We start from the raw sequence: 22,313 nt of genomic DNA on the forward strand, positions 1-22,313 counted from the left end.
GCCAACATGGTGAAACCCCCGTCTCCACTAAAGCTACAAAATTAGCCGGGCGTGGTGGCACAAGCCTGTGATCCCAGCTACTCGGGAGGCTGAGGCAGGAGAATTGCTTGAACCCGGGAGGCGGAGGTCGCAATCAGCCGGGATCCCGCATTGCGCTACTGCACTCCATCCTGGGTGACAAGAGCGAAACTCCGTCTCAAAAAAAAAAAAAAAAAAAGTTGCAATAATATTTCCTTGAACCCAGTTTTCCCTGAGCATAGTGTACAGCTCCACCTGCACCTCGGGGTTTTAATAGGAAGACTCCCTTGCCACGTAAAATTTGTATTACATTAACTTGAATCCGTTTCTCCTGCTGATGTCTCAAATGAACTCTCAGGGCAAGCCAAAAAAAATATAATGATTTAACTGCCCACACTGTCACAAATAAAGCTTTCGTACACTTTTGTCAACATGTTGTTTCCTTTGTCCCTGTAGTTTTGGTTTTGCCTCAGCACACAACCATTTTCTTTTTTGTTGTTTTCAGACAGGGTTTCGCTGTCACCCATGGAGGAGTGGAGTGGCGCGATCTCGGCTTACTCCAACGGCTGCCTCCCGGGTTCAAGCGATTCTCCTGCCTCAGCCCCCGATATAGCTGGGACTGCAGGAGGGGGCCACCACGCCCGTATTTTTGTTTTTTGGTTTTGTACTTTTAGTGAAGACTGGGTTTCACCATGTTAGCCAGACTAGTCTCGAATTCCTGACCTTTGTATAAGTAATCCGCCCGCCTCGGGCTCCCACAGTGCTGGGATTACAGGCGTCAGCCGCCGCTCCCGGCCATTTTGAAGACAATGGCCAAGAGACAAAAGCCTAGTTTATAAGAGCCACCGGCCCTGCCCCCATCCCCTAACCCTCCACCCTCCTTGTTTTAGGAGACGTTACACCATAGTGCTACGGCGCTTTCAACTGAAATTGTTGGTGGCTCTGAAAAGAGCCTTTGGTTTAAGTTGGCACACACGCTCAGTACAACTTATGCCCTCTCTCCGCGAATGCGGCGAGCGAGCTGGATGTCCTTGGGCATGATAGTCACTCGCTTGGCGTGGATAGCACACAGGTTGGTGTCCTCAAAGAGTCCCACCAGGTAAGCCTCGCAGGCCTCCTGCAGCGCCATCACCGCGGAGCTCTGGAAGCGCAGGTCGGTCTTGAAGTCCTGCGCGATCTCACGTACCAGACGCTGGAATGGCAGCTTGCGAATCAGTAGCTCAGTCGATTTCTGATAGCGGCGGATTTCACGGAGGGCGACAGTACCAGGCCGGTAGCGGTGGGGCTTCTTCACGCCACCGGTGGCTGGCGCGCTCTTGCGAGCTGCCTTAGTGGCCAGCTGCTTGCGCGGGGCTTTGCCGCCAGTGGACTTACGAGCTGTTTGCTTCGTGCGGGCCATAGGAATGGGTTTCAAGCAACGGTCACAACTGAACAAACAGTTGTTCTTACTCCTATTTATAAAGGCAAAGTCCTTCTGATTGGTCCGAATCTTCCAATTTCGCGCCCTGAATTATATAGTGTGATGGGACTTGTGATCAGCTACTAGGTCTCATTTTAGAAAATCTTAACCTATCTAAATGCTTTTTTTCCCCTAGTTCCTTACATTTTTATTATGTTTTATGTGCCTACCTGTATTACGTACCTTCATTGATTTTATTTTAATCAGTTTGTTTAGGATTATGTTTGACAGACGGAAATGAACGTTCTGCAGTTCCGGAGCGATTTCAAAAATTCCGCGTTTGAAAGTGATTGGTCCAGATCAATTTCTCCTTTACATTTTTAAAAAATTTTTTACTTTGAAGAAATATTTTATTTTTAATATAAGTACCCTATTTCATATATTCTGAACCCTTCAACAAACACTGGTTTAACTTCCAGACACTCCATTCCTAGGGAATATTGAAATCCCATAGCTCTTGAGATGTGTTCATCCTTTGATTACTGAAAAAGCTTAAATTTTTATGTAAGAATGCTGACGACCTTGATCAGATTATAAAAGAAAGCCAATGGTATCATTGTGGAAACACGTAAATCTTTAGCTAATTTCCATTTTAGAATTAGTTATTCATAGATTTTAAATCCGGAAACTGCAATTTGGTAGGAAACTAGAAACATAATATCCGTCATTGTTTCTGTTTAAATTCGCACCTAAGGAGACAGAGCTTATAGCTAGATGTTACTGGCAAGGCATTAATTTTTCTAATGTTTTGAATGAAAAACTACGTTTTTTCCCCCCGGGTGGTGTAGAAAAGGATTTAGGGTAGGTTTCGCATAAATATCCAATCAAAACGTAGACTTGAATTTAACTACTTTATTGGCTGATTTGGTCCAATCAGGGATTGAGAATGATTAAGCACCTATTTGCATAAAAGACCGACAAAAACGGCCAGCTGTGCTGTTGAGCGTCCACTTTTGGGTGTATTCTTATACCTTTATCTTGTTGCAATGCCTGATCCAGCTAAGTCCGCTCCCGCCCCGAAGAAGGGCTCCAAGAAGGCGGTGACCAAGGCGCAGAAGAAGGATGGCAAGAAGCGTAAACGCAGCCGCAAGGAGAGCTACTCCGTGTACGTTTACAAGGTGCTGAAGCAGGTCCACCCCGACACCGGCATCTCCTCCAAAGCCATGGGGATCATGAATTCCTTTGTCAACGATATCTTTGAGCGCATCGCCGGCGAGGCTTCCCGCCTGGCTCATTACAACAAGCGTTCGACCATCACCTCCAGGGAGATCCAGACGGCCGTGCGCCTGCTGCTGCCTGGGGAACTGGCCAAGCACGCCGTGTCCGAGGGCACTAAGGCCGTCACCAAGTACACCAGTTCCAAGTAAATGGACGCATGTTCAAACCCAAAGGCTCTTTTCAGAGCCACTTAATGATTTCAATTAAGAGTTCTAATGCTGGGTGCTGCTGTATTTTATGGGAGAAGTGTCGCCAATACAGGTAAAATTTTCCTACATCACCAGTTTATTCTGTGCTTTTGACAAACACTAAGCTTTTAGAGCTTATTTGTCTTAATAAAGGTGGTGTATAACTACATTGTCTAGGCTGGTCTTAAACTCAAGCAAGTTTTCCCACCTCGGCCTTGCCTTGTATTACTGAGCAGATAATTTGACACAGCAGGAAAAGTGGGCATTCTTGTTTAGGAACCAAAAAATAAGTTTGCAACTTAAAATGCAATCAATTTGGAGCAACAAGTCTACCAGTCTAGAGCTGGTAAGTTTGAGTATTCAAAATGAGTTGAAAGTACATTTAGTGCCTATGATAACCAACTCTAGATAGCATAATGTGGTCTTTGTAGGAGTCTCGTGGAAGTTAATGTCAACTGGGATATTGTAGTTTACCAAGTATCTGAGAAAAATTTAAATTTCTTAATAGGTAAGGATTAGGAGACAAACTGTATGGAAATGGAAAAAAAATGCCATGGAATAAATCTTTAGTTATTCGGCAACTAATATGAAGGGTTTTAGCTGTCTAAAAAACTTCAGATTTGTAAGACAAAACAGCAGAGAATATAAATAGTAAAGGGCCTGGCAACAATGTGTCTTTGTTTTTAGTTAATGTTGGTTGGCAGTCAGCAAAAAGTCCAGGCTCAGGCAGTCTTAACTTGAAAACGCTAACAGGAATCACAAAAACTATGGATACAATTTCTGCTGTGGGTTTTTTAAATACCGAGATTACTGATTTTAATGGTAGGGTAATATAGACTGAAACCCCTACATCCCTCCACCCTCATGGGCATTTCTCTTGGATCATAAAATGTGGTGGTAGCAGGAGGTAAGAGAAGAGTATTTTAAGAGCCTAGATCTGAGATGTACGTTCAATTTTTCCTCAAAGTATCTGGTGGTTGGACTAGTAATTTATTCATTTATTGAGAACCTATTAAATTACAGAACATACTTAGTAAAGAGCAGTGAGAAAGACAGAAACTATCCCTGTCCTTTACCTGGATTGAAATCTAAAGTGGATATTTATACAATAAACTCACAAACTAAAGAAAGAAACATAAGTCTGAAGGTCACGTTTTTCTTTTAACTGGCTTTTGATGGGACTGAATTTAAATTGGCAAAAGATGAATTAACATAATCTTGAAAACTTGCAAGTTCCTGGAGGCAGTTCTGGAGGGAGGGTGGAGCAAAAGAGATGGCAGAAGAAGAGGAGCCACCAGCATGGAATTCAAAAGTAGACATTCTTGCCTCCTCCCTAGTGGACAGGGAGGAGGAGTGGGGAGGACACAAGAGAGCCATGACAGAGGAAGGGAGAGAGCACAGAATTTAAGTCTATATTGATGGAACTATGGTTAAAAATAGGGGCTACCCGTTTATATTCTCATCTGGCCATGTCTCATCAGTGGTTTACAAGGATTTCATAGAAGTGCTTTACTAAAATGTACAACCTCACTGAATTATAGAAAGTAATACTATAAGACAGCAAATATTGTATATTTATGCAAATAATTTTTTAATAAAAGGTTTTTTTAATGTCCACCTGTGTTAGTATTTGATACCTCTGGAAGTAACGACTTAAAATAGTTACAAGTTAATAAAAATGAAAGTCTACTTTTCCAAATAGTTACTAGTTAATAAAAATGAAAGTCTACTTTTCCCTCACACAAAGCTAATACAGCTCAGACATGGGAGTTCCAATATCCTTAGAAATTCCCTCTCTCACGGCCGAGCGCGGTGGCTCACGCCTGTAATCCCAGCACTTTGGGAGGCCGAGGGGGGCGGATCACGAGGTCAGGATATCGAGACCATCCTGGCTAACACAGTGAAACCCTGGCTCTACTAAAAATACAAAAAAATTAGCCGGGCGCGGTGGCAGGCGCCTGTAGTCCCAGCTATTCGGGAGGCTGAGGCAGGAAAATGGCGTGGACCCGGGAGGCGCAGCTTGCAGTGAGCAGACATCGCGCCACTGCGCTCCAGCCTGGGCGACAGAGCCAGACTCCGTCTCAAAAAAAAAAAAAAAGAAATTCCTTCTCTCACGGCCAGGCGCGATGGCTCACGCCTGTAATCCCAGCACTTTGGGGAGGCCGAGGCGGGCGGATCATGAGGTCAGGAGATTGAGACCATCCTGGCTAACACAGTGAAACCCCGTCTCTACTAAAAACACAAAAAATTAGCTGGGCGTGGTGGCAGGCGCCTGTAGTCCCAGCTACTCGGGAGGCTGAGGCAGGAGAATGACGTAAACCCGGAGTCGGAGGTTGCAGTGAGCCAAGATCGTGCCACTGCACTCCAGCCTGGGCGAAAGAGCGAGACTCCGTCTCAGAAAAGAAAAAAAAAATATTCTCTCTCTCTCTATATATATATCATATATACATAAAATGTGTTTGTCCTCTATATATAATGTGTTTCTTATTATTTGAAATTCTCTCAAATATATTCTGCTATTGAATTCTCCCATGGAGGACCAACCTAACAAATGGGACAGATGAAATTCATAAGAAGTGTTAAGTATTACCTGTACAAGAAGTCTGTGAGATGTAGACAAAATTCAAAACCTATATGCATAATCAGTCATAGATCAGTAGCCTGTGAGACGTGTTAGGCATAGAGAAAGTCAGTAAGGCTTGTGTGTGCACTACTCAGAGACAGGAAGAGATGAAAGAACCAAAAACTGCCGGATATTTGTGAGACACCACATATTTATAAAGTACTCAATATTTATGGGGTCATAAATTGACCGCCCACTGTTAACACCCATTTTGGCTGGCTTCATTGGCCCTCTACAGACAGCATGCATATAAAAGGCATGGCTGGTCAGTATGCCACTATTGAGCAATATAAGTGGCTGTATACCAATAGAGCAAGCATGTGTTGGCGCCACATAATTTGCATCTGCTGACTCCTTTGCTTATCATGAACTCTGTTTCTCGAAATCACCCTCTCAGTGAGGAAAATATGCAAGGGGGAGAGAGAAACCTCACACATACGACATGCATAACCAAGGATTCAGGTAGTGAGACTGTGTCATTTGCAACCTATCTGAAATGTGTTCACTTGCCAAAGCTCTTTCCGCTTGTTTCTTACTATATGTTTCAAATTGATTCAATAAAATTAAATAAGCCATGGAGCTCAGGAAACTTACATTGGGCTATGAGACTTTCTATTCATAGCCTCTGGAACAGCCTCCCTGGTAGCGTATTTGGAGGCTATCATTGCATTAAAGTAGTTTTCCACATGACATTGTAATTTTGTCTTTCTGAATATATCCCTGTTCCAGCTCCAGCTATCATGTCTACATTTAATCCTGAAGGAAGGGAAGGCCTATGCAGTGGCTCACGCCTGTAATCCCAGCACTATGGGAGGCCGAGGCAGGCGGATCACCTGTCAGGACTTCGAGACCAGCCTTGGCCAACATGGTGAAACCCCATCTCTACTAAAAATACAAAAATTAGCTGGGCATGCTGGCCCATGCCAGTTATCCCAGCTACTCGGGAAGCTGAGGCAGGAGAATCACTTGAACCTGGGAGGTGGAGGTTGCAGTGAGCCAAGATTGCACCTCTGCACTCCAGCCCGGGTGACAGAGTGAGAGACCCTGTCTCAAAAAAAAAAAAAAAGAAAAGAAAAAGAAAAAGTAAACATTGGCAAGAATTGCTTCAGTTAGGAAGATAAGAAAACAATGCATCTCTAACTAGAATCAAATGTTCATTTTAACATGAACAGACGGTGCTGACTTCAAATGTAGCTGTTTGCAATCAGCATAGGGCTTAGGAAATCAGAAAAACACCTTGAGAAGTGAAATCAGGGCTACATGGTCAGAGTCAATGCCTAACATGAATGAGATTGGGCTGAGTTTGAAGTCCAATGGCACTCTGTTTTTATGTTTTGTTTTTTGAGATGCGGTCTCACTCTGTCACCCAGGCTGGAGTACAGTGGTATGATCACGGCTCACTGCGGCTTCGACATCCCTGGACTCAGGTGATCCCATCTCAGCCTCCCAAGTATCTAGGAGCGCAGGCACACAACAACATGCCCAGCAAATTTTTTAATATCTTTTTGTAGAGACAGTGTTTTGCCATGTTGCCTAGGCTGGTCTCAAACTCCTGGGCTCAAGTGATCCACTTGCCTTGGCCTCCCAAAGTGCTAGGATTATAGGCATGAGCTACTGTGTCTGGCTATGCTATCTTAAATATCCATTCTAGTCAGCAATCTGGTGAAGCTCCAATTCTACCTGCCTTAGTCCTGTCCTCTATCTTCCTGGATTTTCTCAACTCAACATTGGAGATATACCTATTGGTGTCAATGTTCTTTATGCATTGACTCCCCCTGACCCTCACCAATAAGATTCAACCTTGCCTTTTGCTTGCTTGCTTGATTTATTTATTTATTTATTTATTCTGAGACAGAGTTTCACTCTTGTTGCCCAGGCTGGAGTGCAATGGCTTACTGAAACCTCCACCTCCAGGGTTCAAGTGATTATCCTGCCTCAGCCTCCCGAATAGCTGGGATTACAGGCATGCATCACCGCACCCGGCTAATTTTGTATTTGTAGTAGAGACAGGGTTTCTCCATGTTGGTCAGGATGGTCTTGAACTCCCGACCTCAGGTGATCCTCCCGCCTCAGCCTCCCAAAGTGCTGGGATTACAGGCGTGAGCCACCACACCCAGCCACCTTTTGCTTTAAACAGTTCAGCTTTCTCATTTCAAGGTACTCTGCATTGTTTCTCAAAGCCTTTCACATCTGAAATGCCCACATTACTTGAATCAAACCACAAAGGTGAACCACACATGGTCCTTATTATCTAGGATATGAAACATTGTCCCATGGAGAAAATAATGCCCCATGGAGAAAACATTGTCCCACGTAGAAAACAACTATATCAAACAAAAATAACCAAAAGAGTCAGAATACATTTTTCTTGTTTTTGTTTAAGCCCTTTTTGCACACTGAATAATATAAAGAATTTATTCAAGCACAAAGCATAAGGATGGAACACCTGGAAATACCAACTCCAAAGTAATAGAGATAGCATTCTGAAATAGGGAAGTTCAGATTTCATTTATAAAGTTAGAGGAGCTTTTAGCAAGGCTCTGCACAACTTCGGGGGAGAATAGCTGAAGGCAACGGTTCTCTAACCTTGAGGCAGAGGGTGAGGAGCAACTGCAAGGGAGCAAGGGGAAATTATCTTGATCAGGCTTGTTTGAAGTTATCCTGGAATTGACCTTTGAACATCCATGTGTGCATGACATTCCCTGAAAGGGGAACAATAAATATTAATTACCCACAGATTGTGTGTGCCCCAGGCTTTCGGCATTCTGCCTGCACTGAATAAAAGCAAGCAGCTCCAGCTTCTCGGGGCTGCACTTTGGCCACTTGAGCCAGGCAGTCTCCTAGCTGCTCTTACACGCTGCATAGCTGTGTGTGAGTACTCTTTTCATCCATCAGTCAGCCAGGGTTTGTGGGACAGATCCGGCAGGTGGTGCCCCATGTGAGGAATGCTGCAACGGATCTGGACTGAACCCTCGAAAATGAAAGTAAAGTGACTGCTCAGTAAGTAATTGGTCCCTGCTGGGGATTTCCAAGTTCGAGGGTTTCATCATGGGACAACAGTTATAAGCTCAACAGCAACAGTATATAAAAGTATTGAAACAGCTGCTTAAAGCTAGTGGAGCCTTGGTTTCGGAGGCTCAATTAAGGGATATAATGCAAACTGTTGTATTCCATAACCCATGGTTCCCAGAAGAAGGCACACTAGACCTAGGGCTCTGGGAGCAATTGGGAAGAAATCTTAAACAACATCATGTACAAGGGCAACAGGTCCCAGTAACATCTTTAATGTTATGGGCCTTAGTTAGGGCTGCTTTGGCCCTGCTCTACACAAAAAAGCCCAAAAAAGGAGGGGAGGAAGAACCTCCTCCTCCTCCCTCAGCTCCGCCATTACCTGGGTAAAGATACCAAAGAGGAGACGGAGGTTTTTCCTAATTCCCCTCCCGCAATAAATTGGGAAGAAAATGAGATATACTACAGTTATAGGACCCTGTCTTAGGCAAGCGGCATTAGAAGGGGAGCTCCTGGCTTGTCCCATGATGCAAGATCAACAGGCCAATTGGGTACATGAGCCTATTACTTTCAACACTTTTAAGGAAATAAGGAAAAGCATTAGAGAAAATGGACCTGCTAGCCCATTCACAAGAGGATTAATTGAGGTCATAGCAGATAACTACCATATTGACTCCATGAGACTGGTCAGTGCTAGCTAAAACAACTTTAGAGGCCCATCAATACCTCCTCTAGAAGGCAGAATATAATGAATTGTGCGAACAACAGGCTAACCAGAATCAACTGGCATGACAGAACATATCAGCTGCTATGCTCCAGGGGAGGGGTCCCTATGTTAATGTACAACAATTAAATTTTGTCCCTCAAGCCTATGCGCAACTGTCTTTGCGCACTCACAGGGCCTGGGACCAAATTCCCTAAGGTGGAGTTCAACAGGGATCTTTTATAAATGTTCCACAAGGGCGTCAGGAGCCATTTGTTGAATTTATTAGTCGGTTAACCCAGGCAATTAAGAGACAAATTAGTCATGCCAAGGCCGCTGATATCTTATTGTTGCAATTGGCCTATGAAAATGTTAATGTGGATTGCCAGCAAGCAATACAAGCAGTCAGAGGGAAAGCAGCTACAGTAGGGGAACTCATATGAGCATGTCAGCTGGTGGGGACTGAAACGCACAAAGCCAGAATATTGGCTATGGCATTAAAGCCCCCAAAAGTAAAAAGGGATAAAAATCCAAATTGTTTTCAATGAGGAAAGCTAGGTCATATGAAGCGGGAATGCCCCAATAGTAAAGACCAAAGTAACTCAGAAAAAGAACCCCCTTCTATATAAGGACAAGCCATAAAACAAAAAAGGGGGAATATGAGTAAGGACCCCACAACACTACTAGCACAAGCCTTATTTACCCTTAACTTCTTAAATTTAGACTTATTTACCCTTAACTTCCTAAATTTAAATGATAAATTTCAATCAGCCATAGAAAAGCACTTTGCAAAAACCTTTCAAAACATAAAACCTTTAGTTTTTATGGAAAGATGTAAATAGTAAGCTATGGTGAAGTCCAAACGATTTGTTAACGTGGGGAAGAGGATATGCTTGTGTTCACACCCCCTCAGGTCCTCTTTGGATTTCTGCGCGACAATGAAACCATACCATGGCGTGGCTGGAACCCAACCCAGTACCAAAAATAAAGGAAATGACCCTGCAGGACCCGCAGCCCCAGAACGATGCGGCTTCCTCAGATGACACAGGCCCCGGACATTATGCTGAAGAAGACAACTCAGGAAGCTGAGCGAATCCCGCTCCAGACACAAACACCGTTCACTCCAGATAATCTGTTCATTGCTATGCCCTCTGTTGTACATTGCAACACTCGTAGGGTATTGATTTTTCTTATTCTCTCACTCTGCCTGCAACTCGTACCTGCTACACTCTATTAGGCCCATCTTCTAGATCCACCTTTCTTCCGCCCTGTTACTTGGGCAGACACCCCCTTCCCAGCTTCTAATAATGTGACTGCTTGGGTAGGAGGGATAAACATACCCCTGGTGGGGTTCCTCAGTAACAGCCCTATAGAACAATGTGCAAAAACACCTCTCCTGGATAGACCCCCACTCCTGGGGGGTCACTCTTTGATTGGAAAAGACTATTACTGATTATACTCATGCTTGTCTTGTGTTACCTACTGCTTCTGGGATGCAAAGCTGGAACACAAGCTGTAACCACTGCACCTGTCAAGCCTGTCACTGCACACATCTGTATTCTTCAATCAACAAAACCTGATGCAAAAAACAGAAAAGGGGGAGATGTAGGAGATCAGTCATAGTGGTGAGAGAAACTATAAGGAAAGGAGCAGGCTTTCTGAAAGGTCAGAAGGCTCTGCTTAGCTTCGGGGGAGAATAGCTAAAGGCAGCTGTTCTCTAACCCTGAAGCAGAGGGTGAGGAGTATGTGCAAGGGGGTGAAGGTGAAATTATCTTGATCAGGTTTGTTCGTTTGAAGTTGTCCAGAAATTGACCTGTGAACATCCGTGTGACTGACGTCCCCTGAAAGGGGAACAATAAATGTTAATTACCCACAGATTGTGTTTGCTCCAGGCTTTCAGCATTCTGCCTGCACTGAATAAAAGCAAGCAGCTCCAGCTTCTTGGGGCTGCACTTTGGCCACTTGAGCCAGGCAGTCCCCTAGCTGCTACACTGCATACCTGTGTGTGAGTACTCCTTTCATCCATCAGTCAGCCAGTGTCTGCGGGACAGACCCCGCAAAGCAGCACAACAAAGGGGAGGTTAAACAAGGATCATTAATTAAGAAGCCAGGGCCAGGAAAGGTGTCTCACACCTGTAATCCCAGCATTTTGGGAGGCCGAGGTGGGTGGATCACGAGGTCAGGAGTTCCAGACCAGCCTGGCCAAGATGGTGAAACCCCGTCTCTACTAAAAAATACAAAAATTAGCCGGGTGTGGTGGCAGGCACCTGTAATCCCAGCTACTCAGGAGGCTGAGGCAGGAGAATTGCTTGAACCCAAGAGGCAGAGGTTGCAGTGAGCCGAGATCATGCTACTGCACTCCAGCTTGGCTGAGTGAGATTCCGTCTCAAAAAAAAAAAAAAAGAAGGCAGGAGACTTTTGTCCCTAATGCCTAATGTTGCTTAATTCTAAACATGACATTGTATATAACAAGAAAAAAGAGAACTCAAGTTATCTCATCTCTCTCGAGCTTAATGTGTTTTGGGAATTCCAACAGCTGGTTTTTTTGTGTGTGTTTTTTTCTTAAGGAGATGATGTCTCATTTTGTCACCCAGCCTGGAGTGCAGTGGCATAATCATAGCTCACCGCAGCCTCCAACTCATGTCTCTAATGACTCTCCCACCTCAGCCTCCAGAGTAGGATGGGCTACAGGAATGCACCATCACATCAAATTTTATTTATTTTCACAAACCATAGTACAGCAATGGAATATGCTTAACATTAGGAGAGTTTTGAGACCCACTATCCGGGTTGAAATTTGTTACATCATTTTTATTAACTGGATGACTTTAGGCATTATGCAGAATCATTCAGCTTGTTTCCTCATTTATAAAATAGAAACAATGGATTTTCGTAATGATGAGGTGATTGCTCAAGCTTATTTAGAGTTGGGTCTAACAAAGAATTCTGACTTCTATTTCACTTTTCTTTCTACCACTATCAAGAACAAAACGGGAGCTTCTGCACAGCAACTTCAGAAGATAAGCAGGTTTTCTGGAAATGGATTTAGAGCAAGAGAGGATATCTAAAATCAAAGATATATGACACTGTTGGGGCTCAGAAACTGATATCCCAAAATATGGCACTTTGACATGCTGAACTGAAGAAGCTACAAGGTCTCTCTGACCTTCTCCCTGCCCCTCCTGTCTCTCAATCCTCTGTGTCTCCCAAAGCACAGGATGAAGTTGTTTTCAGAAGTTCCTTATCTGCCTAAAGTCCAAACCTGCCAAAGAATACGATTATCTTTAGTCTCTACCCTGAGTTTTCATTAAATGAACTAATATCACAGGGAGAAACACAAGCCTGTCAACAAACCTAGACAGATTTTGTCACAAACAACTGCCTACTCTGCAGCCCTAACAGACATTGTCCCAGGCCCTTGGCATGTTCTTCCAGCCCATTGAATTCCCTACAAATCATTTATTATACCCCTAAAAACACTTCTCAAGCTCCCATTTCCCTAGGAACTAGGATAAACATCTATGCCCAATTGCAGTATTGGATGATCACTCTATTCACCCCTCTCTGCAGTGTACAAGTTAATAATTTCATATGCCTTTTATTAATTCTGGTCATTAATTTAACTTTTTTCTTCTTTTGGGCCCATGTTGAAACCTCTTTTTTCAACTTCTCTTCCAGTTAGGTGTGGCCTTTTAGCTAAGTTCCTGCCAATGGAACATAAATACAAGTAAAGATTGACATTTCCAGGCCTGGGACATAACAACTTTCCACGAAGGATTTTTCCATGTTCTTTCCCCTTGCAGGGCAAATGTAGAAGCCACATTTAGGATGGCTAAGCCACAAAGACAGAGGGCATCTAAGTTCCAGAACCACTGCTGGAAGAAAGAGGGACCTGTTGATCTAGAATACCCTTTTTGAACCTCATATCCGCAGAAAATAAACTTGTATTTATCTTAGCTAGTATGCTCTGCACCAAAGAAGGTCCAGATTCTTAATTTCTAAAAGGAAATGCATACACTTGTTGCTGGATGAATCTTCAGGTCAAAACACTTCATCTGTAAAAGAAACATAAGATTTCATGGAGAGAAACAAAGCAAAATGTGGACTTCTTAAGAGTTAACCAGAGGAGAGGAAGCTATATTCACATCTATCAGCAGTAGAACTTCTGTCCACAGCCCAGTGATCTTTCAAATGTGGATGTGACCATAAGGATGAGGTAGTTTCATTGGATATGTTGCCTCTTGGGTCCTCTATTAGAAAAGCATAAGGAGGGCTGGATGTGGTGACTCACACCTGTAATTGCAGCACTTTGGGATGCTGAGGCAGGAGGATCACTTGAGCCCAGGAGTTCAAGACCAGCCTGGGTAATATAACGAGACCTCATCTCTATATTTAAAGAAAAAAAATTAAATAAAATCGGTAAGGTGGCCGGGGGTGATGGCTCATGCCTGTAATCCAACACTTTGGGAGAGAGAGGTGGGAAGATTGCTTAAGGCAAGGAGTTCGAGACTGCAGTGAGCTAGGATCACGCCACTGCAGTCCAGCCTGGAAAACAGAGCGAGACTGTCTCAAAGAAAAAAAAAAAAGAAAAAGAAAAGGAAAGAAAAGAGAAAAGAAAAATAAAAGCTCAAGGAGAAAACATTGCTCCCCAAAAGTCTCATAGAATAATCTGGGTAAGTTTTGTAAGACACCAGATGTGTCTTTTTTCCTCTAACTGCACTTACCAAAAAAGTGAAAGTAATTGATAGTCCATTATTGACAGTTATAATCATAAATAAAATCCCTGGATCTTATATCGGACAATAGTCTCACTCAATATGAAGGATTAAGAAATGTGATCTCTCAATTTTTTGTCAAGGTTTATCTAGGGCTCAAAATCAGTAGTTGGGAACATGTATCATCTTCATCATAATTTAATTTTGTCTTATTATGGATTTGGCCATCATATTATAACCATTATAGAAATTTCAATGTGGAGTTCTGTTGCTAGTAGGAGCAGTTTTCTTTGTACTTGGGAGCTCATCCGTAGATATCTAGTATAATGAAATCTCAGAAAATGTTACAGCATATAAAGCCTTTTTGTAAAGATTACATTGGATTCTTTCACGTGAAAAGTAAAATGATAGCAATTTTGCAGATCTCTTATTTTTTATTTTAAATAAATTATCTTATAATAATACTCTTTCCTTAACTACTGGTATCCTTGAATAGGGCGAGCAGTCCTCCATGGGGTTAGTACTCATTGCTTATCTTTTCCTGCCCCTGCCTCTTGGTTCACTGTCTTAACTGAATGTCCTTGGGTATCTGGAGCAACAATTTTGAAAAATTAAAATGTATGAATCAGGCCGGGTTCAGTGGCTCATGCCTGTAATCCCAGCCTGTTGGGAGGCCAAGGTGGGGAGATCACCTGAGGTCTGGAGTTCAAGACCAGCCTGGCCAACATGGCAAAACCCCATCTCTACTAAAAAAAAATACAAACCTTAGCCAGGCGTGCAGGCGCCTGTATTCCCAGCTACTTGGGAAGCTGAGGCAGGCAGAAGTGCTTGAACCTGGGAGGCAGAGGTTACAGTGAGCCGAGATCCCGCCACTGCACTCTGCACTCCAGCCTGGGAAACAGAGTCAGACTCTGTCTCAAAAAAAAAAAAAAAAAAAAAGAGGAAGAAGGCGGGGCGCGGTGGCTCACTCCTGTAATCCCAGCACTTTGGGAGGCCAAGGTGGGTGGATCACCTGAGGTCAGGAGTTGGAAACAAGCCTGACTAACATGGCAAAACCCCATCTCTACTAAAGATACAAAAATTAGCTGGACATTGTGGCACATGCCTGTAATCCCGGCTACTCAGGAGGCTGAGGCAGGAGAATCACTTGAACCCAGGAGGTGGAGGTTGCAGAGAGCCGACATCGTGCCATTGCACTCCAGCCTGGGCAACAAGAACGAAACTCCGTCTCAAAAAAAAAGTATAAATCAGTACTGAGTTACCTGGAAATTCCAGCTTAAGAAAAACAAAGACCCTGGTTTTATGTAGTTGGCTATCAGAACAATGTCCATAGCCCAAATATGCACCCAACTCAGGATCCATGAATCAATGTTTCTTCTCTCTGGTATGATCTTCCTACAGAATATAAAGAACTCACTCTCTTCTCTGCTCAGTCTTGTCAGGACCAAGAAAAATCTTCGCCTTCACCCTCTGAAGTTTTTCTCAAAAATCAATTAACAAAAAACAGATTAATAGGAGAGAAAGGCACACAAGTTTATTAACATGCAGGAAGGAAAACCACAGAGTAATTACCCCAACCCCAGCAGTGGGGTACAGAAGCTTAAATGCCATTTTTAGGTTAAAGAATGGGGACTCAGAGCATGGCCAAAAACAGGTTAGGGTGGTCAATCATGCAAGACAGGTTATGGGAGGGCTTTGCTAACAAAGGTGGTCTTGTTATGTAGATGAAAACTCATAGGTAACAGCCCTCAAGAAGAATACATATATAGTAAATGTTTCTTTCAGACCTTTAAAGGTGTCAGACTCAGACTTTTTTTTTTTTTTTTTTGAGAGGGAGTCTCACGCTGTTGCCCAGGCTGGAGTGCAATGGCACAATCTCGGCTCACTGCAACCTCTGCCTCCTGGGTTCAAGCAATTCTCCTGCCTCAGCCTCCTGACTAGCGGGGATTACAGACGCCCACCACCATGCCCAGCTAATTTTTGTGTGTTTAGTAGAGACGGGGTTTCACTACATTGGCCCAGGCTGGTCTCTAACTCCTGACCTCAAATCTGCCTGCCTCGGCTTCCCAAAATGCTGGGATTACAGGCGTGAGCCACTGCGCCCGGCCTGGTGTTAGACACATAATCTTTCCTAGATTGGACAAGGTAAAGCCTCAGAAAAAAACCCTGGCAGCACCAAAGCAGTTTTTCTCTACAGATGCACATCTCCACAAAAGGCAGCTCTGTAGGGCAACTTCTGTTTGCAGACCCTCCAAAGAGCCATCTCAAAATATGTCAAAGAAGTATACTTGGGGATGAAATAGTTGATTTCCTTCAGACTTGTTGGCCTAAAAGAAAGATGCAGAGGCACAAATCATAACTTAAAGAATTTATCGCCGGGTGCGGTGGCTAACGCCTGTAATCCCAGCACTTTGGGAGGCCGAGGCAGGTGGATCAGGAGGTCAGGAGATGGAGACCATTCTGGCCAACATGGTGAAACCCCATCTCTACTAAAAATATAAAAATTAGCCAGGCTTGGGGGCATGTGCCTGTAGTCCCAGCTACTCAGGAGGCTAAGGCAGGAGAATCACTTGAACCCAGGAGGCAGAGGTGGCACAGAGTCGAGATCGTACCACTGCACACCAGCCTGGGTGACAGAGCGAGACTCCGTCTCAAAAAAAAAAGAATTGGGGCCAGGAACGGTGGCTCACGCCTGTAATCCCAACACTTTGGGAGGCCGAGGCAGGCGGATCACAAGGTCAGGAGATAGAGACTCATCCTGGCTAACATGGTGAAACCCTGTCTCTACTAAAAATACCAAAAAATTAGCCGGGCATGGTGGCGGGCACTGTAATCCCAGCTACTGTGAAGGCTGAGGCAGGAGAATGGCGTGAACCCAGTGAGCCAAGATCACACCAGCCTGGGTGACAGAGCAAGACTCTGTCTCAAAAAAAAAAAAAGAAAGGATTTACTTGAGCCAAAGTCAGCACAGCAGCTCAGAAATCTCAGCCCCAAGTAATCTTGAATATGAGCTCCACTGGCCTTTGTTAAAAATAGGTTTTTAAAGGCAAAAAAGGGGGGACAGAAGGTGGGCTGATACAAAATTTTTTGTCAGGAATTGTCATTGGTTTCCAGAAATAGCATTAATTAGTTATTGGCTATACATTGTAAAGCTACAGGGTGTGGGTTACAGTGTGGGATGTGGCATTATTAGATAAACTTATAGCTACTTATAACAATAACAAGCAGTATCTAGAGATGAATACATAGCTCAAAGAGGGGAGTAGGTTGTGATTGCTGTCTCATTTTAACGTTACTGTGGGCCTGATAATTTAAAATGACTCCCATTCCTCAGATGAAAGTTATTTTCTTGGCCTGGTGTGGTAGCTCAGGTCTGGTAGCCCTAGCACTTTTGGAGGCCAAGGTGAGAGGATCCGTTGAGCACAAGAGTTTGAGACTTGCCTGAGCAACATAGTGAAGCCTCGTCTGTACAAAAAAAAAAAAAAGTTATTTTCTTTTCCCAGTCTTATCTCAGTTGTGACTTCTTCCCCATCCACCCTTTTTAAAATTACAGCTGTCTACCACATTCCCTCCCATCCTCTGGCAGTCATTCCCTTTATCCATTTTAACTTTTCTACATCTTTTTTATCTAAGAATATACTAAACTTTTCCTTTTTTTTTTTTTTTTTTGAGACAGAGTCTCACTCTGTCGCTCAGGCTGGAGTGCAGTGGTATGATCTCGGCTCACTGCAACCTCCACCTCCCGGGTACAAACGATTCTCATGCCTCAGCCTCCAGAGCAGCTGGGACTACAAGCACGCGCAACCATGCATGGATAATTTTTTGGTATTTTTTAGTAAAGTTGGAGTTTCGCCATGTTGGCCAAACTGGTCTCAAACTCCTGACCTCAAGTGATCTGCCCACCTGGGCCTCACAGGCCGCAGACTTTGTGTAACTTGTGTTTCTTTCTCCCAGATGCATCTTCAACCTTGGCAAAAATAAACCTGTGAATCAGTGGAGATCTGCTCAGTCACTTTTTGGTTTACACTATCAGGGAGAACAAACCAAGTACAGAAAAGAGCTTTCACTCTTATGGGCCTGGTGATGCACCATAAGATTCTATAAAGCAAGCTTTACTAACTACCCTTTATCTATTTGTTTGCTTTCCCCAACATTGCCGCCCCTGGAGACTCAAAGTACTTCTCCTTTGTCTTCTAAATTATCTAAAAATTTACTGTTGTTTGTTGAAGACACCACACAAAAGCTGGAATTCAAAGCCACCTCAATGTGTACTCATTCCCTAGGTGTCATTCATGTATATGTAATATATATGTTAACACACTTCTGCTTGTTTTTCATTTGTTAATCTGTCTTTTGTTACATGGGTTTGTTTCAACTAAGAACCTATGTGAGAGGTGGGAGTTGAAGGGAAAATTATTCTGCCCTTTCTCCACCTTCATCTCCTGTTGTCCCCCGCTCATTCCCCATAGTCACCAGGTGCCTCAGCAGTCTCCCTCCTCTTCTCCCTGAACACATCCACACAGGTTGCTTCCTCATCTCTTTCAGCTCTTTGCTGAAATATTATCTTCTTAGTGGGGTCTTCATTGGTTGCCTTATCTAAATTTCAGCTTCCCATGACACTCCTTAGTCTTGCGTTATTTTTTTTTTCCTTCTCACCATCTAACATATTACATAAACGTATCTAGTTTATTTTCTGTCCATTCCAGACAAATGTAAATTCCATGAGAGCAAAAATTTTGTGTTTTGTTCTCTGGGTGTATTTCCAATGCACAGACCAGCATCTGGTACATTGTAAATTCTCAACCAGTGTTGTTTGCAGTAAATAAAAATCAATGTTGAAGAAATATGTCACCCAAAATGGATCATATTAAATTTTTAAAAAAGAAATACTATTTGTTATAAAAGTAATGATGGCATCATAATTTATTTTTGTTTTTATTTTTGAGATGGAGTCTCGCTCTGTCACCAGGCTGGAGTGCAGTGGCATGATCTCGGCTCACTACAACCTCCGCCTCCCAGGTTCAAGAGATTCTCCTACCTCAGCCTCCCCAGTAGCTGGGATTACAGGCGTGCACCACTAGGCCTGGTCCAGCTAATTTTTATATTTTTAGTAGAGATGGGGTTTCACCAAGTTGGCCAGGTTTGTCAAGAACTCCTAACCTCATGTGATTCTCCCACATCAGCCTCCCAAAGTGCTGGGATTACAGGCTTGAGTCAAGGCACCTGGCCCATCATAAGGTGTTAAATAGCAGATAACATATATAAAATAGATGAAATGATATTGAAATTGTCATTGCAAAATTGTAACTGAGACAGTCAAAGAGATCTGACCTAACCAACTCCATCTTGCTTCTAACCTTCAAGCTGTCCTTGTTCATTCCTGGGTGTAGGCTGAACTATCTTTGGGAGGAACTTAGTTTATAGTTTAAAACTAATATGATAACCGCCCTTTCCCAAAACAAACCTCCTTGCCTGGGGACTAGACTGCCTTTGTAGGACTAACAAATTACTCACAAGATTAGAAATGATGGTTTAGGGGTAGGTTGTAATGGTTCACGCCTGTAATCCTAACATTTTGGGAGGCGAAAGCGGGCGGATCACTTGAGGTCCAGAGTTCGAGACCAGCCTGGCCAATATGATGAAACCCCTTATCTACTAAAACTACAAAAGTTAGCTGGGCGTGGTGGCACACGCCTGTAATCCCAGCTGCTTGGGAGGCTGAACAGAATTGCTTGAACCTGGGAGGCAGAGTTTGCAGTCTCCATCCTGGGCAACACAGTGAGACTGTCTCAAAGAAAAAAAAAACACACACATATGGTTTAGGAGTCCTGCAGCTGGAACCTACAAGATTCTGACCCCACCTAAACTGCTCCTAAGATCAGTGCTTGAGATATTTTGCAGACCTGATGGATCAGCTGGCCCCACCCAGATTGGTAAACTGACTCATCCGATCTTGTGGCCTCCACCCAGAAACTGACTCAGCCCAAGGAGACACCTTCGACTTCCTATAACAACATCTCTGACCTGACCAATCAGGAGTCCTGGTTCATCTGGCTTCCCCCAACCTGGAATGCTAGGGAGACTGATTTGAGTAACAATAAAACAAGGGTCTCCCGCACAGCTGGCTCTGCGTGAATTACTTTCTCTATTGCAATTCCCTGCCTAGATAAATCAGCTTTGTCTAGGCAGCGGGCAAGGTGAACCCATTAGGCAGTTTCATTATTTGCTTTACAAAAATCAATAGATAAAACTTAGCCAATGTTGTTATTGAAGCTGGATGAGAGGAACATAGGTTTTATTAAACTGTTATCTGCTTTCCCATATATTCTGGAATGTCAAATAAGTTTTTAAAATAAAAGCAACATGTGAAAAAAAATGACCAGTTGCCAAATTAATAAAGGTCATAAAGAAGGATCTGCTGAATACCCAAACAGGTCCTTGTGCTAATCTGTAAAGGAAGGGTTCTATATGAAAACGTATCTTGGTTGTATGCCAAGCAGCCCAGGATGGTGTGTTCCTCCTTGTAACATCCCTAAAAACCTGATACTTCCAATCACTGAAAGGACCTTGGTGTTTCAAAAAAACAAAAAACAATCAAAATAAAAAAGAAAAAACTTACATTAGTGCTGCCCTAAGAAATTCTTATAAAAGCCAGGTGTTGAAAGATAGTCAAGCAAGCCAGAAAGTCTTTAGAGACCAGTATATTCTCTCTGAAGGCAAACTACAAGGAAACTGATTCAATTAGAAAACTGCTAAGCCTAGAGTCAAACCAGAGCTAATGAGAGTTAAAATTTATGTAGCAAGGAGTCTCAGCCCCAGCTGTTTGTTAGAAGCACCTGAATTTTAATAATTACCATTCCCTGGGCCCACTCTACAGATTGCTATTAGTCTCACTGAACCCCAGGTAAAGATTTTTCTAAAGCCTTCCCATGTGACTGTAATGTTACATTGAGACAACTGATCTGTAAAGAAACCAAACTATTTTAAGGGATTGTTCTGTGCACTTGCTTTAGAGAACATTTCATAGATTATTTCACTCTGTAACATAAATAAACATGCATTTTGCAAAACCTCACTCCTTGTAACAGTTCACAGGCAGGATGCCTTTATTGATGAGACCAAAACCAACAGCCTAGGCTTCCTAAATCAGTGTTCACGAGAATCATCTGAGGTATATGCAGATTGACTCCAGCCCTAGATGGGGATTGAAACAAGCTCCCATGTAATGCCCTGGGAGCTTCTAACAAGTTCCCAGGTAATGCCCATGCTGCCAGTAATGTAGAGGCCAATCTGGCTTTCGTTTCTGCCACCAGTTTCTAATATTGAATCAACTATCGGCCAAAAATGGATCATTTCACAGAAAAACCAAGAACTGTTTTTTTAAAAAAATAAAGGGAATTGTGGAAATAGCTTTGCTTCAGACACGAAAAAGCAGCAACCAAGGATATCCGTACCTACTCTCAACTGCCAATGCTCATACCTGTAGTTTTAAAAGGGATTAACTACAAATACACAACAAAAAAAGCCCTCCTATAATGGGTATAAGTAGACAACGCGACTAACACTTGAGACAAACCATGTATGAAATAAACCCAGGTGGCCCCTTCCACTACCAAATCGAAGCACCAAACCCCTAAAAGCCAGTTTAAAAGAGGACGCTGACAATCTGGCATGTTCGGGAGAAAGCACGGGAACAAATATAGCAAGCTTACCATTAACTTTAGCCAATCAAATGAGGACTTAAGTACTAAAATCAACGTTTAGTTTCAAAGATTCGATTAGTTAATCACAGCTATTTTCGGGTGAAAGTAGGCGGCTCTTAAAAGAGCCTTTTTAAGTTGGATAGAACTACTGCCCAGAAACCTCTACGCTCTCTCCCCACGAATGCGGCGAGCGAGCTGAATGTCTTTGGGCATGATAGTCACTCGCTTAGCATGGATAGCACACAGGTTGGTGTCCTCAAAGAGCCCCACCAAGTAGGCCTCGCAGGCCTCCTGCAGGGCCATCACCGCGGAACTCTGAAAGCGCAGATCTGTCTTGAAGTCCTGAGCGATTTCTCGCACCAGGCGTTGGAAAGGCAACTTTCGGATCAGCAGCTCAGTCGACTTCTGGTAGCGGCGAATCTCGCGCAGAGCCACGGTTCCGGGACGGTAGCGATGAGGTTTCTTCACGCCGCCGGTGGCCGGCGCGCTTTTCCGAGCCGCCTTAGTGGCTAGCTGCTTGCGCGGCGCCTTGCCACCGGTGGACTTGCGTGCAGTCTGCTTGGTCCGGGCCATCTCAAACTACCCGAAAGAAAAACTCAGCCACTTGGCAGCGTGGAGACTGCCCTTATATATACCCGGAAACATTCTAATTGGCCTTGTTGATTTTCAAAAGTCCC

At 43.5% G+C, this 22,313-nt stretch overlaps 2 protein-coding genes across 2 annotated transcripts; one reads left to right on the forward strand and one right to left on the reverse strand.

Annotated features, from left to right (window-relative positions):
- Positions 1-474: 474 nt before the first annotated feature.
- LOC100444716 (uncharacterized) lies at positions 475-22,252 on the reverse strand. Its single transcript, XM_063725282.1, has 5 exons — positions 21,801-22,252; positions 10,941-11,059; positions 10,169-10,281; positions 2,449-2,809; positions 475-1,525 (listed from the first exon to the last, which is right to left on the reverse strand). Exons 1-5 carry the CDS (start codon positions 22,207-22,209, stop codon positions 1,007-1,009), a joined length of 1,521 nt encoding a protein of 506 aa, XP_063581352.1. The 5' UTR covers positions 22,210-22,252; the 3' UTR covers positions 475-1,006.
- LOC100444351 (histone H2B type 1-H) lies at positions 2,404-3,050 on the forward strand. The gene has a single exon (XM_054558551.2). It carries the CDS (start codon positions 2,464-2,466, stop codon positions 2,842-2,844), a length of 381 nt encoding a protein of 126 aa, XP_054414526.1. The 5' UTR covers positions 2,404-2,463; the 3' UTR covers positions 2,845-3,050.
- Positions 22,253-22,313: the final 61 nt, after the last annotated feature.

This window comes from Pongo abelii, chromosome 5 (assembly GCF_028885655.2).
Source record: "Pongo abelii isolate AG06213 chromosome 5, NHGRI_mPonAbe1-v2.0_pri, whole genome shotgun sequence".
In the NCBI taxonomy this organism is placed as follows: Eukaryota; Metazoa; Chordata; class Mammalia; order Primates; family Hominidae; genus Pongo; species Pongo abelii.